The 20,490-nt window shown below is 32.8% G+C and overlaps 1 protein-coding gene across 1 annotated transcript in view; it reads left to right on the top strand.

Moving 5' to 3' along the window:
• The window catches only part of HCN1_1 (anaphase-promoting complex subunit Hcn1), a 126,221-nt gene that overhangs the window by 74,313 nt on the left and 31,418 nt on the right, over window positions 1-20,490 (top strand). The window contains exons 2-4 of the mRNA XM_012937143.3: window positions 11,781-11,944; window positions 16,819-16,986; window positions 18,065-18,162. Of these exons, the coding sequence (XP_012792597.2) occupies window positions 11,781-11,944; window positions 16,819-16,986; window positions 18,065-18,162 (430 nt within the window). The remainder of the gene's footprint in view (window positions 1-11,780; window positions 11,945-16,818; window positions 16,987-18,064; window positions 18,163-20,490) is intronic.

Below are 20,490 nucleotides of genomic sequence, written 5' to 3'. Positions count from 1 at the left end.
CAGTGGGATTTGGACCCACAACAGGGCATGCTTCTGAATTGGACAATTCTGGATCGCTGGACGGATCATGAGTGACTGCCTCGTTTGCAATACTGATCATAAGGGATTCATAGAGGCTTTTGTTTTCATCTTCATATGTCCTGCAGTCATTCTCGAGTTCAGTATGCAAGTGAGAAATTAATTCGTCAATCTCTTTCACGTCTCCGAAACATGGGAGATTTAGCAGTCGCGTGCGTAAATTGTCCAAAACATTCAACTGGCTCTCTCTGAAACGCTGCTGCTGGCGCTCTAGTAGTAGCTGCAATTGATCCGGAAGGATATTCATTTTCTCAGTCTGCAGGGTGATGAGATATACTGTAATCAATTAACAACCAATGACTCACAAGGACGCTGATGACAAATCTGGATACCAATTGGTCAAAATAATTATGCTGAATCTCGTTCAATTAGAGGGTTCAAAATTTTCTCTACCCCGTCGCCAATTGTTGTAACGGGTGACTGCAGGTTATATGCTCAGCGTTTTATTGATCGCTTCAGTGACAGTGGACACGTAAACACGTGACGGACGACCTAGTGCCCTGATTGGTCCCGCTTCGCAGTCTGTCCCAGCCAGTTGAGTCAGGAACACAAGTCACAGCCTCTGAGTTATGAATCATTGTATTTCAGACATACTCTATTTATATACCAAACAAACAAACCATATCCTACCATAAAATAGAGAACAACATTTACAAAATATTTACAAGTGAAATAAACATCGACCAATAAGAAATGTACATTTAAGGTCCAAGGCCACCATAGACTTAACACGATAATTATTGGTATATTTTTCCGACTATCCTAACACTTCTCATTGTAAATACAGTATGCATATTGCAAGCAAGACTTCCAAGATTTAGACCATCCCTATTAGTAAGAGATTCATTCATTTCATCCTAAAAAAAACATTATACACAGAAAGATGAAACAATAATCATTTTATTATATGATATAAAACATAACATGAAGACTATATGGAATGAAGTAAACATAAGTTCCAGATAAAGTAAACATATATATATCTTGTATAGTTACGGATTATTCCATTCACTTAACGATCATCATCCACTGAACTTCATAGAAAAGTGTATCCTACTCAAAACAATCTTTTGTGTTATAACGTTAACAATGATCCTTCAAAATTGTGTATTTTAATTAAAAAAGGACCTTTTATCTGAATCTTATTTTATTTTATAGCACAAAGTGAATTTTCAATCTGTTAATGAAACCCAGTAATCAGCATTATTCTTTATATATTCTCATGTTAATATTATTTAAGGAAGGACTTGATTAATTTTATAATTATTGAATAACGATATATGAGCATCTAAACTAATAGTTACTTACTTATTTACTTAATTACTTACACATGATACTCCCAATGAAGCATAGGCCTCCGACCAGCATTATCCAACACACTATGTCCCACTCTGCCTACCTTTCTAGTTCTATCCTACTTTTGTTCATTTTTCTCATGCCTGTCTCAATTTCTCAGCGTATTGTGTTCTTTGGTCTTCTTTGGCGTTAAAGATTCCAAGTGAGAGCTTGCCTTGTGACGCAGTTGGGTACTTTTCTCAATACGTGTCCTATCCGCTTCCAGCGCTTCTTCCTGATTTCTTCCTCCACTGGAATCTGGCTTGTTCTCTTTCACACTAGGTTGTTGCTGATAGTGTCTGGCCAACGGATCCGAAGTATTTTGCATAGACAACTATTAATAAACACTTGTATCTTCTGAATGATGGCTTTCGTAGTTCTCCAAGTTTCTCTCCCATTCAGTAGAACTGTCCTGACATTTGTATTGAAAATTCTGACCTTGGTATTGATTGACATTTGTTTTGAGTCCCAGATGTTCTTTATTTGTAAATCTGCTGCTCTTGCTTTGCCGATCTGTGCCTTCACATCTATAAACTAGTAGTTGTAGATGTATATATCACATCATTGTAAGAACAGCATATTTAACTCTAAAGTTAGTAAACTTAATATAGTTTCCCATTGATAGTATCTATTCTCACTAGGTTGTAGATAAACAAATATCTTGATTAACAACTACATGTAAATTTTCGAGTAGGCGTTTATCTTTTGAAATAAGAATATTCTTCTTTTTTCTAATACATGAACAACAAATATTACTGAATTGATAAGTCTTCTTAATTTGAACGCTTTATTCGGTTCCTAAGCTATTCTGGTAACCTGGAAGTTAGAACTACGCAGCGACCTGAACTCGAGAGAAAAGGCGCAAAATAGGCGAAAAACACTTCACTCCAAAGGTTCATTTTTGTACAGAAAAACACGGGTATTTATAATGTTAACATTTGTTCAATCAACATCATATTTTGATCAATCCGCTAAAAGACATATTATGCTAATGACCAATAGTAGCACGCCACGTTGATATTCTAGATAGCTCTATTATTCTCTGATTGGCTAGGACTCTTCGGCTCCTTTAGGGCCTCTGGAAGCTCCGTTGCAGTTCTTGAAAAGCCGACTCAACATGAATGAAGTAAACTCATCTCATTTTGTGTGTGTTGTAAATCTCTAACATATACATTAATTTGTAGAAACAAATAAAGTGATTCAAAAAAAGCAATGTTATGTATAGCATGCATGAACAGTGTCATTATGGTGTATACTACTTATGTCCATCGACATAAGTAGTATGTAACACCAATCAGAAGTGGAATACCTGACAGTAAGAAATTGAGAAAATCGTATTGAAGAGAACAACAATGAAAACAATGTGTATTTGTAACAACAAAAGGAATAAAGAAATGATGAATTCTATAGAAGATGATCAATGGAATATATGCAAATGAAGTAATAAGTGTTTGGTTTTTATATTTTACGAAGACATTTTATAGATTTCTGCTGAACAATAAATTGATCTGCTCTACCTGAATGTTTATTTGTAACACTATCCATCAAAGAATACATTAGTTTAATTATGTTTGAATGGATTGGACTCTATGAAAATAGGATTTTAATACGAGAAATATATTTTTTTAATAACCAGTTTGTTTTAATTCTTCATAAATATTACCCACTGTCATCAATTCTAAAGGAGATCTTATCAGAAATGTAGATTATTCTCCATCATACAGGAGTCTTCAGAATTGTGTTGCCCATATCATCTGCTGAATCAAATCTTAATGTTATATCCTAGCAGAGATTAAATTGAGAGTAACTTCTGAGACCCACTGATGGACTAATATAATCTATATATTCTTATGGTACAACTATTCAATAATTAGATTGTGTATATTTATATTCATCTTATTATAAGCTTCGTTTTGACTCATAGATTATTTTCCTATGTTTTACTGTTCATAAGTTATACTCAGTTTATTAATTACTGTCTCCCATGTTCACAGCCACATTTCGGCTATATTTTGTACGATTGTTATCTACTATTTTATGGTGCGTTGCGGTCTGTTTGACTGATATATAAACCCAGTATGTCTGAAATAAATGATTCGCATAGTGGAGGCTGTTATTGGCATTCTGGGTTCAGTTGGACAGGCTAGGAGAGCAACGGACCAATAGGACACTAGGCTGATCATACCTATCGGACGTCATTGGTTTAGTACAATATAAGAGCGAATAAGTCATATTTTGATTAATGAATAGATTACATGACAATTAGCGGCCCATAAAGTCATAACACTCAATACTTCATTTTATCCTGTTAAGTTGAAATATTAGACATGCAACTAACATCAGTTCACCGTTATTCAACTTTTATTAATACTGACATACATATTTTTTAGGATAAAACATCTAAAAATAATAACCATATAGAAAGTATTAACAATTGAAGTACACATTATCATTTAAAGTGATGTATACATAAGTTTACAAAATAAATTTAGGTCGAACCTACTATATTTTGGAAAGAATGTCTGGTTGACGTTTGTTTTTTGCTGCTAGACTCTACATGATATAATCTGTCCATAAATAATAATGAAAACTGTTTGATTGCATTTTTCATATACATCATTGTAAGTTTTCTAAACAAATATTGATGAATGAAAGTTACTACTGATTTTTGTGAACTTAGTAGTAGTGTAGTGTGTGTTACTAATGTCAGTAGATATAAGTAGTATGTATCATCAATTGAAAGTGAAATAGCTGGCAGTAGAAAGTTAAGAAGATTAAAGAAAAGAGAACGAGAACAGAGAGTGATTGGTATGGAAAAGAAGTAACAGTCAAGTTTGATACGATTGATTGGTCACAATTGATTGATCACTGGATGGTGATTAATGTCATGTGTGTTAAGTCATTGTTAGTGCAGATCGAATCTGTCAGGGAGCACCAGTTCTCTCGAGATTACAGGTACACCTTGCTGACAGGTGCCAAGTAGCACAAAACCCAGGTTCAGGGTTCTATGTTGACTACCTCCAACTATCATCTAACGATTGATTGGTATTTTGCAAATGAATTATTTACAGTATGGTTCTCAGATTTTATTAAGATGTTCTGTAATTTTGCGTCCAAATACATTCGATTGTCTCCTCCTGCGTTCTCCATGACTACAGTAGAATAGCACTACGATATTTTTTGTATTTTTATTTATTTTGATGTCATATATTATTGTATACTTCAATAAATTTGACAACCCTTTATATAGTTCATGACCGATATCATTAGGAATACAAATCGAAGGATTTCAGCTATTGATAGGAATACTTTCATTACTATCAAGGTTAGAATAATAAAATCACAATCTACCAATATGACCAATTTAATACTTAAAGAAATATTATTATTATCATTATTATTATTATCAGCTTTATTCAATATTATATTTTTGGTACAATATAGAATTCTCAGAGTAAAGTATTTCAACAAGTTTCCGTTTCTTTCTTCTTGGTCGGTCCTGGCGATAAATAATGAGTGATCGCCAGTTAGATGTTAGCAGTTCAGTCAATCAATATCTAGATAATGTATGTTCTTTTCGCTGCATATTGTCAGCAACCATGATATTGTCTGATTGAACATTTTGTAACTTGTACAACAAAAGTTTTTGCACTTATCAGAAACACACCTGAATAGGTTATTTGATTAGTAGCCATAATGATGTATCAAAACTAACAAAATTAGATAACTTGTTGAAATATCTAGATGGCAGGAACAGGTAGCCTAGATGTCCAAGAAGGCCGTATCATCTACTTTACAGTGGCTATTTAAATAATATTATTATTAAGATTCAAAATATCATAGAGAATTAATGTTCGTGCTTATAACATAATTGGTTCCTACGTACATTCATTCATTCCTTTCTATTGTTTATTTGAATCTTACCATTGATGTTTAAGACTGTAATTAATCAGTCACTTATTGGCATATGTAAATCCTGTTTCGACTGCCTCGATATTGCTTTAAGTCACAAGCATTATAATCACATGTAGATAGTAGCTAGTAGTGGAATTCAAAACATGTATCTCGTCCTATTTAGAACTCGTCAGTTGGATGAAGCGAACGGTACTGGACTCGAGTCCTGAAAGTGTACATCAACTCCAAGATACATCCAAACAACAAATCCTAAATGAAACGAAGCACGTCATAGCTTTCACTACTAGCCATTATCGATACATTCATTTTTAATTTCATATCATTTAATGAAATACTGATTTTTTTTAGGGGGGGGGGTTATTATACCGATTCTACTTATTTAGTAATCATAAAAGCAACTTAATAGAAATTCAATTCATTTATTAGTAATATTATAATTTCCCTATAAATATTTTCATTCATATTTAATTTATATTTAAAAAAATATTCTTATTATGTCATATTTAATTAAATATTTTATTTATTGACTTTCATAGAAACTATATAAGTATGCACAGTAATTATTTATTAAAAGTATTACTTATTAAACGACTCCCTTTATTGAAAGGGGATGGAGGAAGACAGAAACTAATATAAATGAAATAATATCACAATTAAATTTATATAGTTTACATATTAATTATGATTTGAATGAATTGATTTTGATGGGTTTTCTTTTCAAGGTCAATCCTCGGTTTTTGTGTTCCCCCCCCACTTTGTTTCTCTTTTTTCTCTAATGGTAATTTTGACGAGTAAATTATTAGCAGATTTTTTTTTGACAGATTAATTAAAAATTAAAAGAAGAAATTTTATATTGGAACAGCGCCTTCATATCAGCTATATAATACTACTACTGATAATAATAATACTCATACTACTATTACTACTAATAATAATAGCTATACTACTACTGTGGTGTTTGCTACTTATATTGACATAAGTAGTATATGATATTAGTCGTGAACAGAAGGTCTGATAGCAGAGAAACAAGAGGATTGAACAGTGAAGAATGAAAACAGAATGCAATTTGTATGAAAGTGAAAGAACAATGAAGTCTGAGTCATTTTGAGACATTTTGTAAATTAAGCATTTTATGATTGTTATACTTTATTAACGATCCCTGTAATTATGTGTTCGATACACTTGAATGCCCCCACCTGTATGCTATTCACTACACTACTACCACCACTACTACTAATAATAATATTACTACTTATACAACTACTCATATTAATAGTAGAAATGTAGTGAACAGAACACCAGTGGGGACAATCGAATATGCTTAGCAAACAATTATAGAGCACCTCAATAAAATCTGAGAACCATATATTAAATCGTTAATTTGCAAAATGACCATCAATTGTCTCAAAATACCTCAGACATCATTGTTCTTACATTTTCATACAAATTTCATCCTATTCCCGCTCTTGCTTTCTTGATTTTCCCTCATCTTCTGCTGCCAGACATTACATTCCAGACTCGCATAATATACTACTTATATCAATATAAGTAGCACGCACCACAGTAATAATGAGGATAATGATATAGTTTTGTAATTCTAATGGGTAGAAAATTGAAGTTCTGACATATTTTAACTAGATGTAAGCCATTTTTTCGTAGAATAAATAAATAAGTTAAATTAACACTAGTTTAAATAGTTTAAAGCTAATAATATAGAATATTTACGGGATAACTACAATTAAGATAGATGTGATCATGTTAATGTTATATAATTTAAATTATAGTGATTGTGAGTGAGATCAACTTGTGTGTGTGTGTTAATAAGTATGGAAAATGTGATATGGAAGAGTAAGATTAAAATGATTTGTGTTTGTTAGCGGTGTGAAATATGAAAAGGATTAAATCTGTGGATATTTGGATAAATGGCCTAAGTTGAATGAATTGTTTGATCTTCTTTTTTATTAAGATGGTGGTTAGAGATAGTCAACAGGAAAGTCTAGACTTAGGTTTTGTGCTACTTAGCACTCGTCAGCAGGGTATCTCTGTAATCTTAAGGGAACTGATGTTTTCTTACGGATTCTATCCCGTGTCACCTAGCTTCACAATCAGAGACGTTATCACTTCTTTTCTATTAATTGTAATAGAGATTAGCAATATGTGAAAGCTTCAAGAAATTTCTTTTATTTATAATTAGTAAAGTCATTTTGAACTCTAGTAATGTAGATAAGGGATACAAAAATTATTATAATCTTTATATCAGTCTTCAAATGTTCTCATTTCCAAGTTTTTGTAATCTTTAAGCAATTTAGGAACTAAACCTAATTTTAATGCTCAAAAATTATTTCATTACAACTCAAATCTTCAGTGGTTTTCTTTGACCCCTTTCGTATAATTATTTAAAGTGATGTTAAACTACATAGTTGGGTTAAACTTTAGCTTGTCATGCTCATGTATTTATTGAAAGAACCTACTATGTTGTCGTGAACATTCTTGTATAACATTTTTAATTGGCTATATCAAGTCAGTTTTATTTTAAATAGATAGCGCTACATTCAACTTGAAAAGCAGTCTTTGTGGGCTGGAATATAATCACTTCTTTAATTACAATAATTAACCATTAGTCTCCAGGTTTTATCTACTCTTAGGATCAAATAATGAGTCGGTTATTTTTTGAAGAACAACTTCATCCATGAAGAGTAAAACAGTCGTTTAAGCTTAATTTAGTCAAACAGCTAAAATGTTTTCTGTTGAATATTTAAACTTTTTAATAGTTGAATTCATGAGCCGAATTATGCTAGACCACTACTGAAAACCTTGAAGCAATGAGTGGGCGTTCCGCTTGAATCCCACATGCGTGATCGTTGATGCTTACTTCTCGAGAGTGAGTAACACACATTATTTGCTTGTGAATACCTTTAAGATAAAACAATAATAAAACGTGAAATGGATTTATTTTATTAAAGTTCACATCGTAATCTAATATTTGATAAAAATACTAACCAAAAATGTAGATTTTTTGAACATATACACTACTTATTAGTAACTAAATATCTGAAGCTAAAATGTTTCATCTACACCGTAAAGTAATATGAAAATTTCCATATCCAAGATTCAAATTGCGTTCTATCAGTACAATACCAAAAAAAGGAGATACAAGTCAAGTAAATTACAATTCAAGTACATTCAACATTGTAACAAACATACTTTCATTACTTACTTACTTACTTACGCCTGTTACTCCTAATGGAGCATAGGATGCCGACCAGCAATCTCCAACCCACTCTGTCCTGGGACTTCTTTTCTAGTTCCATTCAATTCTTGTTCATTTTTCTCATGTCAGTTTCCATTTCCCGGCGTAATGTGTTCTTCGGTCTTCCTCTTTTCCTTTGGCCTTGAGGATACCATGTGAGGGCTTGTCTTGTGACGCAGTTGGGTGCTTTCCTTAGTGTGTGTCCTATCCACTTCCAGCGTTTCTTCCTGATTTCTTCCTCCGATGGGATCTGGTGGAATATGTTAAATAAAGACCTAATGTTTTAAAAGAACAAAGTCAACTGAGTCTTGAACAAATCATATTTGAAATTGAATTCATGTAATAAGCTATCCTAGACAATCTTCTTTGGGTTTTGTACGTAAATTACTTTTTTTTTGAAGTACATTAGAACCTGTTGATTTAATAGTATTGTCAATGACGTTTCTTAAGCCCATAAGAGTAAGTTAATTTTAACGTTTGTCTTTAAATTGAAAACATTTACCTCCAACAAATGCTCCATTTTTTCATTGTTGGTTGTCATCAGATTATCCATTATTGATGATTGCACTGTAGTTATTTTCAATGTTCTACCAAAAAAATTATCGTTAAGTGTGACTTGAGATTTGAGTATTTGTAGTGAACAGAACACGGGTGGGGACAATCGAATGTATTTAACACAAAATTACATGACTTGCTAATAAAATCTAACAATCATAAAGTAAATGCTTAATTTGCAAAATCTCCATCGATTGTTTCAAAATAACTCAGACTTCATTGTTCTTGCATTTTCATACAAATTACATTCTGTCTCCATTCTTTACTGTTCGATCCTCTTGTCTCTCTGATGTCAGAGCTTCTGTTCACGACTAACATCATCTACTACTTATGTCAATATAAGTAGCACACACCAAATACTTACACTCTTTTTATGGATATGATATAAGTTAACTCATAAATAAATGCTTAACATTATTAACATACATCCTATACAATAAGAATGTAAAAATTAATAATGATAAAAAACATGACATGAGGTTTTAACTGTAAGGTTTTTATGAGTTAGGTAGAATTTGTCTGGCCTCAATATACACAAAGGAAAAAGCAAGATCCTCAAATACAACACGGTGAAAACCAACACCATCACACTTTATAGAGACCCTCTGAAAGATGTGGAGTCTTCCATATACATGGGAAGCATCATCCATGAACAACGAGGATCGGATGCAAGCGTAAAGGCGAGCATTGGTAAAGCAAGGGCCGCATTCCTACAATTGAAGAACATATGGAACTCAAAACAACTGTCAACCAACCTAAAAGTCACAATCTTCAATACGGACGTCAATATAGACAGTCCTACTATACGGAGCTGAAATGTAGAGAACTACTACAACTCTCATCAAGAATGCACAAGTATTTATAAATAGTTGTCTATGCAAGATACTCAACATCCAGTGACCGGATACCATCAGCAACAGCCTACTGTGGGTGAGAACAAACCAGCCTCCATCTGAATAGGAGATGAGGAAAAGACGATGGAGTTGGTGGATAGGACATACATTACGGAAATCATCAAACTGCATCACGAGGCAAGCCCCAACTTGGAATGCTGAAGGGAAGCGGAAAAGAGGAAGGCTAAAGAACACATTACGTCGGATAATAGAATCAGATATGAAAAGGACGAATAACAAGTAGAAATAACTGGAAAGGATTGCCCAGGACACAGTTGGATAAAGATTGTTTTTGAGTGGCCTATGCTCCTCCACGAGGAGTGACAGACGTAAGTAAGTAATTAGAATCTGTCTAGTATTTTAAGTCATAATATATAAACCTATATATTAATAAATTAGTATTGTAAACATCATTTATGAGTGTTATTTCCAGTTCCTAACAATCTCTTTTTTTTTCTTCCAAACATATAATTCAGGATACAAGAATTCATTTGATCAAAAAACTATAATGTTAAGATGAATTTAGTTTATTGCTGATAACGATTACGTGACTAATGACTATCTTAAAATATGTAAATAATAAATCTTTTTACCTGGAAATTTATTAAGCATTTCATTTTCATTTAATTATTACTTAAGTCAAAATAGTATATACATGATCATTAGAAAGGTGTATGAATTCAGGAAGATTGTGAAGAATTGTATATAACAGACATTATTCAGCTTTAAAACATTTATTTACAAGTGAATGTGTAATACTTGACTAAATAACAGTTTAAATCATGAAAGAGATAAACTGAGACAATCATTAGTAGCTAGAATGCATTGGCTAAATATTTCACTTTAGTATAAGACCTATCACACTCATAATGCCACCATACCGACTCTGGGACTAATTGGAAAAAGCGGAGAGGTGGTCAGTATATGACATGGGGTCGTGGTATGAAAGAAACCTGCAAAGGACTGGCTTGTGTCGGTCCTTCACGACTCCCTGGTTGGGGTCCGAGAGATGATGCTACACAGTGGCTAGAGACGTTATCAGATATGGCTCAGAATAGAAGCAAGTGGCGATCCTGCTGTAACCTTCTTTTACTTTCTTCATAAAAATTGGTTGTGTCTTCCTTAACTGAAAGATTTCGTCTGATTGTACCTTTCTGTTCCTCTACTATTGCTATTATTATTATTACACTACCTTACACCAATCTCTTCGTTATTGTTTTTATTATCATTATTTGTTTTTACGTTCCTCACTTTTTTTCTTCTTGGATTCTCATTGTTTTGTGTGGCGCATATACATTCCGCGCACTCCTGTACCAATATATATGTAATCAAATAAATAAATAAATACATTTAATCTAGAACATTTTGACTACTTTTGGTGGAGTTTTGTTCTCTGAGCTGAATGGTTCGGTCGTAGAGCTTTCATCCTTCTTCTGAACGACATCATCAGCACAAACTTCAGATAGAAGTGAAGTGTTCGAATTTCTCCATATGTGTTTGACTACCTTCAAACTAATGGATAGCATGATTTCAGTCAGTCCGTGATGTTACCGTTGATTCTTTGAAGACGTTATGAATGTGCACTTTTGAGAAGTTTCATAATAGGGTAAAATAACTATTTAATACTTCTAGGTTTTAAACATTTCTTCAACTGAGGTTGGCCTTTGATATAAATTATATTTTGATGAAACAATATCTACAATAATCAAAGATGTAGTACGATAAAATGTTTTTGATTTTTTTTCTTCTTTTAGATTTTATTGGGATTTAATCATGTTATTATTGTTAATTGCAAATCTTATCATTCTACCGGTGGCAATCTCTTTCTTTAATGATGATCTAAGTATACATTGGATTGTATTCAATTGTGTATCGGATACAGTATTTCTAATTGACATTGGCGTGAATTTTCGCACAGGTAAGATTATATTACTCGTTAGTATTGATTCTACTTTTATATTAGGTTATTTGGTGTCATTATTAACTCACATGAAACTTAGTATTTGAATGCCAGTTCATGTAGAGTCTGTATTAAGAGACTACTGTATACATGATTTATGGCTTTCTATAAAAAAGTTTTTGGTTTTTTAAATCGTAGTCAGTAGTTATTATCGGCTAGAAAAAATTTCAAGATTATCATTTGCATATTATTATGGGTATTTTGGAAATTGTAGACTTTTTACAGTTTAAATCACTATCTTAACTAGAACATCATTGAGAACCTGGAAGCACTAGACAGCTGTTTTGTTTCACTATAGAATACCTCAATAGTGTATTTCTTTTTATGTTAATCTATAGTTAGCGTTAATAACAATAAGCAAACTGGTATAAATTCAATCTATTAAGGTATATTTACTATTATTTGATTGTTTCGATAAACAACCGAATAATCCAATGTTAGTTAATCTTATTAGGTTAAGTACAATAGCATTAATACTTGTCAGTTATAATCTTAAGATCATATTTATCCTCATATTACTTAATGGATAATAATAATCGTCAATAATTACTCACTTGACTTTACATGTCAAGATATCACTTAAAGTATTCATGTTCAATCAATATGGATTTGTCTATCATCACTGATACATATTATTAAATTAGGTCAAAAATAAGCTAATTCTACTTTCCTATTTTGTTTGTTCTGTTTTTGGTTGTTTTTTTCTGTTTCCAACATCTTTTTAACTAATATTCATTCATGAAATGAATTGCTTCTTAGTTTTAATGAGTTTTCGTTTAAATTAAGTAGATATAATGAGTATAAAAATTCTGCAGCAATTTGGAAGACTCTCCCAGTCTCCCATGTTGTACGAGTAATCCATGTACCTAAATAAATGGTTGCTCTGGTTGTTAGAAGTGGCATCAACCTCGTGAATTTCGAAGAAACTCGGCTTTCACCATGAGGCATCATAACTCTTCTAAATGAAGACTTCCAGAGTTTAAATGGTTTGAATAATTTTTTTCGGGTTAGCGTTTTTTTAGCGAGTTAGTTTTCTACACGATGTGGTCGTTAACCCCATGCCCAACCCTCCTACTTTATCTGAACGTGGGACCGGCAGTAGCTCCAGAGGGGCTCCAGGCAGAGTTAGTATAAAAATTGGTTTATTGATATAATAATAATAATAATTGTTGGGGTGATCCAGAAAATTGCTTGCAAAAGACAGGCAAGCATCAGGAAACACTAAGAAGCGTTTTATCCAATCAGCTTTCACTTGAAGTCTTAGCCAAAAATATCAAGGAAGCGAAACGTCACATGCAGAGGTTCTGATTGGCTGGCTGCTACACTGCTACTATGTTTGGTAGCATTCCGGAATCTTCTAGCAACTTAAAGACATTTAAAATATTATAAAAACCCTGTATTTTCTGTATTAAAATGAACCTTGGAGTAAACTACTTCTCGCATACTTTGAGTCTTCTCTCTCGTGTTCAGGTCGCTGTATAGTTCTAGCTTAGGGGTTACGAGAATAGCTTAGGAAACGAATATAGCGTTCAATCTGCAAGACTTATCAATAATAATAATAAGACACCATATATTCTATCCCTTTTAACTCTTTCTATATTAGAGAACTGATCAATTCAGATTATTCTTATTTAGAATACTACTTACAAATAAATAGTATTTAAAGTGATGAATGATGTTTCATAGAAAAAAAAAGTGAAAAAGAATATAACGAATGATGTGAAAAAAAAATTATATTGATCTTCCTAACCTATTGTATGATGCATTTCTATGTCATTTAATCATTATTATTATTATTATTGACGTACTGTTGTTAATATCGTCGTTATTGGCTATCATGACGTAATTTGTTTAGTTATTTACAGTTTTAATCTCTACATCAACAATCCTACACAATTTCCTCTTCTTCTTCTGTTTCGTCATCATCGCCTTCTTCTTCTTCTTCTTCTTCTTCTTCTTCTTCTTCTTCTAGTTTACTCATTCTTTTCCTTCCTATTACCACTTCTTCTATTCTGATTTTTATTTTTATTTTTATATTCGCCTATTGTTTTATTATTTATATAAAAAACAATTACTTTATAATGGATAAAAATTCAAGAAAACATATTGTATTAGATAATGCTTTTAAATAAATCTAAAATTGTTTCAGACAATAACAATTATGTATATATGCATATATTGCATTTATAGAATGTCAATCAATTATTCAACTATTGAAGAGAAATAAGTCTTGAGAAAATGCAAAACATTCAAAGCATATGCATATGCACGTATATTTATGAAGAATGATTTTGAGAAAAGATAAAGTGATTGACATTGAAAATGATTAAGGAAGTTACTTTGTTTAATATTATGGATCATTAATTTTACTGTATTCGAGTATAATGTAATAGTGAGTAGACTTTTCTGCAACAATTTGGAAGACTCTCTCAGTCTCCCATATTGTACGAGTATTCCATGTACCTAAATTAATAGTTGCACTGGTTGGGCATTAATCTTGTGGTCTCCGAAGGAACTCAGCTTTCACCATGAGTCATCATAACTATTCTAAATGAAGACTTCCTGACTCCCTGGGGCAGAGTTTAAATGGTTTAAATTTTTTTTTCGGATTAGCGTTTTTTAGCGAGTTAGTTTTCTGCGGGATGTGGTCGCTAATCCCATGCCCAACCCTCCTCCTCTATCCGGGTTTGGGATCGGCAGTAGCCCCAGAAGGGTTCCAGGCGGAGTTATCTAATATTATAAACAATGAGTAGATAATATTAGATAATTGGATGTGATGTGGAAAGGTGGTCTGGCATGGTATTTTGTGTCAATTTGCCCTTGTTAGTAAGTAGAATCTTGACAGAACTGGTATTTATTATAGGATGATCATTTGTATCATCCAGTATCACGGTTACAGATGTTGGTCCTGAGTTACTCTAGCTTATGTAGAGATGTATGTAATTATGTGGTGTATGCTGCTTATGTTGACAGATATAAGTTATTGAAACATCAATCAGGTGTAGAATGCCCGGAATCAGAAGGTTGAAAAAACCAAATTGAAGAGAACATGAATACAAACAATGAGTAATTACGACAACGACGGAATTGAAAGAATCATGAAGCATGTAAAAGATGTACGAATAGTGTATTTAATGTATAGTTTTCTTATTTTACGAAGTTACTCTGTCATTTTGCTCTAAATGATAAATTGGTCACTCCACACAAATTTTGCTCATAACGTTTGGCGTCACTGTCAAAGAAGAGGCGGAGAGGCTAAAGTACTGAAAATACAGTTGAGGAGGGGCGGTATAGGAGGCGCTAGTTGAGGCGGTTCGGTGCAGAAACTTGAGGTCGAGTGGAGTGTTCTGGTGTGCTGCGTTGGCTGTAGAAATCGCTATCAACGAAGAGAATGTGTAGTTATCTCCACCTTACTTCTTTGTTGACTAAAATAGTACTGAATTGTGTCACTTATTTTAGTATACATAATTACGCTGGAATAGATAGTGACTAAGTAGGCAAAAATGATTCACAGTACTGGATTAATTTATTCAGTCAGTCACTCAGCTACAAAGTAGGACCAGGCACATATATCCATCAGTCCAAGTTGCCATACCACATTAACACAACAAGATGAACACCGGATTCACAAAAGTAGTTAATTCAGAGGTAGTAATATATAAAAGAAAGATTGTAATAAGGATATAACACAGAAAGAAAGAATTAGTTCGTGGAATGAAAGATATGAAGCCATTTTAGTCTCTTAGTTTAAGGGCAGGCAGAGAGTGTATACACCGACGCCATTGTGATCGATTCTTAGGCATGTCACTAAGAGTTTCCAACCATTGGTTACGATAGTCACGTTTTGATCTTGTCAGTTATCCGCCTATTAACCTCGATTGTTTTTATGTAAGCGTGTGTGTGCACTTCTTATCTCATTCATCACATGTCTGTAATTTATTTTCGTTCGACTATAAAAACGATTCACGCTTGACTAAATGGCGTTGGTTCACATGCCCTCTTCACCGAGCGTCGTTTCTTTTTGCTTTGCTCTCTCTTCTTCTCTCTCTTCCTTCCTCTTTGATTGTCTGTTCCAATCGACGATTGTACAAAATATACATATTCAAAAATCCATTTTCGTATTTCACTTATTTAATTCTGTTATTCACAAACGCCTTTCAAGTCGATGATAATATATGAGAATCGGAGATATGTATATTTCGAAAACAAACATTCGACGATCGACTTGGAGTCAAATTTAGGGTCACTAAAGATTTATCGAATTAAATATAACTTAAAGATTTGTCAAAATAGAAGAAAATTTTAAATAAAAAAAAATTCATTTCCGCATGCACTTCACCTACTTCAAGATGGATTGATATATTCGATACAAAGCTTATTATTAATCAGTAATATATACATAAGAGAAATAGTACATTTAATGGGATGATACTCCGTTCTGAAAATGCACTGACATTACAAAATGATTAAAGTAATTAACGTTGGCTTAGTAGTCTAGTGGTTAAGCTCTCGCGAGGCGAGATCGTGGATGCGCACTGCTGAGGAGTCCCACAATAGGACGAAACGGCCTTCTAATTCTTCCAAGTTTTCCATAGTTGTCTAGCTACAATTGACTCATGATTTCAACAATTGAAATTACTACAATCTCCACAAAACCCCTTTTGATACTAATTAACATTTATAAAAAGATTCAAAACATAAGCAACTTTTCATAATGTACACAATAACTAATGATATATATACATATATATATGTATAATGGTAACTTATTGTCTACTTCAATGCCTTCATTGCTTTGTTATTCCATTTTACAACAACAACAAAAATTATAGGAATAATAAAGAATAATTTTGCAGATGAAATTATGCTCAATCCTAAGGAAATTGCACGACAATATTTGAAAACATGGTTTCTTCTAGATTTATTAAGCTCATTACCATTGGATTATATTTATCTTATATTACATGATAATGAAAATTTCACACAATTTGTTCACGCTGGTAAGTTTCATCGAGTTCTTTTTCTTTATGATATTGTCGTCGTTGTTGTTATTTGCCAATTCAGTAATTCGTGTTATAGATAAACACTTGTTTTTGGTTGAGTCAGATTACCTGGCCATAAGAGTTTTACCAAAATTCTCAGTCATATTCTACTTGAACAATACTTCACGCATGAGACCATAGATCCTGGGTTGGAGTCCCACATATGGAATCGTGATTGTGCACTACTCAGGGGTCCCATATAAGAAAGAAACGGCTATCCAATGCCTTGAAAACATTTTGTGTTTTCTTCTTCCTAATCTCATTCCTAACTTTCTCACGTTACTTTCTTGAATATTTTTGTAAAAATTATAACTGGGCATCATGAGAACCAACACAGATTCAATCATAAACTTATTAAATGACAAGTTTAGTTCCGTTAAAATGTTATTTTTAATTCCGATAACTCTTATCATATTAGTCGAGATTCCATTTTTATAAAATCTTAAAGTCTCCTGAAAAAGACCCATCTGACAATAATAATGGGATGAAAAAAAATATCTGGTGAGTATATTCTTATAGTCCACAATTTCTCTGGTATGGCCGAGAGCGGGAAAACTTAGCTCTCTCTCTCTCTCTCTCTAAATGCTCTCACATGACCACGTGTATACAACCACTGACAGAGAAGTCTTACTCGCTGTCTACTCGCGACCGGGGTGTTGTTTACGAAATTAATAGGACGAAAAGCGAATGTCCAGAGCTTTAACCTAATTGATGGATAAGGAGGATTCACCTCGGAGAGTCGGGAAACCAATGGTGCACATGATCCCCAAGATCCTAAGGAAACAAATGGCGTATGACCCTATTGTCAGCCACCGGCTACCATAGGACTACATCTTCACTACCTTGTAGATCAGACCTTCGGGTAGGAGGCTTGGAGTGTGGCCCCATAAGAATACCACGTGCTTCTGTTTGGGCACTCGGGCAGTATCCCGGCCCTCACATAAAAATGTTCATTTATTAAATTATTAACTTTAAAAAAAAGATTAACCCTATTGAGTAGTATATTTTTTATTGTTGTTTATTTCTTCAAATATAGGCCGTGCACTAAGATTTCTACGATTTGTAAAACTTTTAAGTTTAATACGACTTTTAAGATTATCTCGACTGGTTCGTTATGTTAGTGAATGGGAAGAAGTAAGCATAGTTTTTTCTTTTTTTCAGTATAACATCATCATTATTGTATTATTTATTTATATATTCATTGTATATATTACATATGCTTTATTGTTTTATATAGTGTAATCAAACACATTGAATTATGTAACAATGAGTTATAATGATAATATGGCTTCATTGATAATAGCCCTATGAATAGCCCTATTCTGATTAGAATTGAGCAGAATAAAATAACACACTTTAGTTTTCCCATTTTGATTGTGTTTAAATCATTCGTGTCTATCACAATGTCTTATTTCTACAAAACAAACGAAATAGAATAATTTCATACCTGAAAAACAATGAAAATGTATTAAAATGAAGTTATATCATATTTTATCTAAATAGATTTGAAAGAAAAATCTGGAAAAGCGTTAGCTATAATTTATTTGTATTGGTTATTTGAATCTACCCATTGATAGTTAGGACTGTAATTGATCCGTCTCTTATTGACATATGTGGTTGTTGTACGGACGGCCTCGATATTGCATTATATTACAAGCATTATTAGCAGAGATGGATAGTGGCTAGGATTGGAATACATGAGGTGCGTTACTACTCACTCTATTCTGACAAATAACTTGATAATTCTATCTCTCTCCTCTGATATAGTGTAACAAGGTATACCTGTTTGCATATGTATCATATATTGTTTATTTTATTAAAGCATACTTCCAGTATTCATCTTGCATTAGTTATATGAATCCTCACATTGATTGATAGGACTGCAATTGATCCGTCTCTTATTAACATATGTGTATCCTATGAGGATTGCTTCGACATTACTTCGCATCACAAGTATTATTAGCAGAAATGGATGGTGGGTAGGAGCGAAATCGATGAAGCGTGTTTCATCCTATTTGGGATTATTCAGCTGAATGTGCCTATATCCTGGAATTGATGTCCACTCCGGAACTTGAACCTAATACTGTTCTCTTCAAACGCCATCTCATTATCCAATTATTTGTTGTTTTCAGATAGCTACTAGCTTGTCCCGAGTTAGACAAAACGTGTATTGTGGATTCCACTCCTAGCCATTATGCATCACTGCTTATCATCGACTATCCTATTCATAGACTTTAAGCTAGAAAACGTAATTATTCAGATTATCTTTATAATTTGAAGAAACTTTATAGAGCTGGATACTTGCTTTATTTGCTTATCGCTGCAATTTAATCATATATTTCAAGTAAAAATTGATTTATGGTTTCGTATTATTCCCAGTTACCTTGACATCTATATCAGGAAATCTTACAAGTAAGTAAGGATATTTGGTGAGACCATAATTTATGGACGACCTATGAGCGACTCTAGATTGACCTTGAGATTGTCCACCTGATAACTAGGACCAAATGAAAGTTATAAACCAGTATGAGATATTAGAATTATGATTTACAGTTGATAGTTAAGATTAGGAATTAGATTTAGGGTTTTCATCACTAACTGACATCAGCTATAATGCCAAGATGAAGTTCATTTAGTAAATGAGATCAAACTTGGAAATACATATTACTGATAATCTGCTACATATTAATAACCAAAGGAACATTAGGAAATAAGAGCTGATATTTAAAGGATAACTAAATTTCATTAAGAATATCATACTTAAGTGGTTTTTATACTGTTTTGTTATAAATAACCATCATTATTTATTAAACATGAGTTATGAAAAACTTTGTAGGTTTGGGGACATTGTTGAAATTTCATAGCTAACAGTACAGACCGATCTTAGCCAGATAATCATTGGAAACTAGAAAAAAAATTAGAAGGTTGTTTCATCCTTGAATGGAAATCTTCATCAGATTACATCCACGACCGCACCACGGATGTAACCTAGGAAATTTAGTAATGGATGAACAATGTTGAAGAGTCTCATACTAGAATGAAACGGCTGTCCAGTGTTTACTGGTTTCCCCTGGTTGTACAACTAAGATCAAATAGTAATATAAACTATGAAAACCAAATTTTTGCTTGATTAAAAGTTCACTTTCCTTGTTGCATATATTACATTAATGGATTGAGGCTAGCCGCAGAATCCAAGGATCATGTTTCATGTTACTTAAGATTCATCAAAGGCATATTCCGCATCCCATCGGTAATGTTCAGATTTGAACTCGATTTCAATACCTTTCACGTTAAACCTCAACATGTCATCCATTTACCTACTTAATCCATAAACTCACCAACTTGTTTAAACACTAATCTGAATACTAGGATGCAAAGATTAGACCAGCTCCTAACTGGATGAATTACTGATCCTATATCCTACTGTTGTCTATAAAGATATCAGTCAGTTATCAGTGTAAA

Source organism: Schistosoma haematobium, chromosome 1 (assembly GCF_000699445.3).
Source record: "Schistosoma haematobium chromosome 1, whole genome shotgun sequence".
In the NCBI taxonomy this organism is placed as follows: Eukaryota; Metazoa; Platyhelminthes; class Trematoda; order Strigeidida; family Schistosomatidae; genus Schistosoma; species Schistosoma haematobium.
This window is presented reverse-complemented; position numbering and strand designations above follow the sequence as displayed.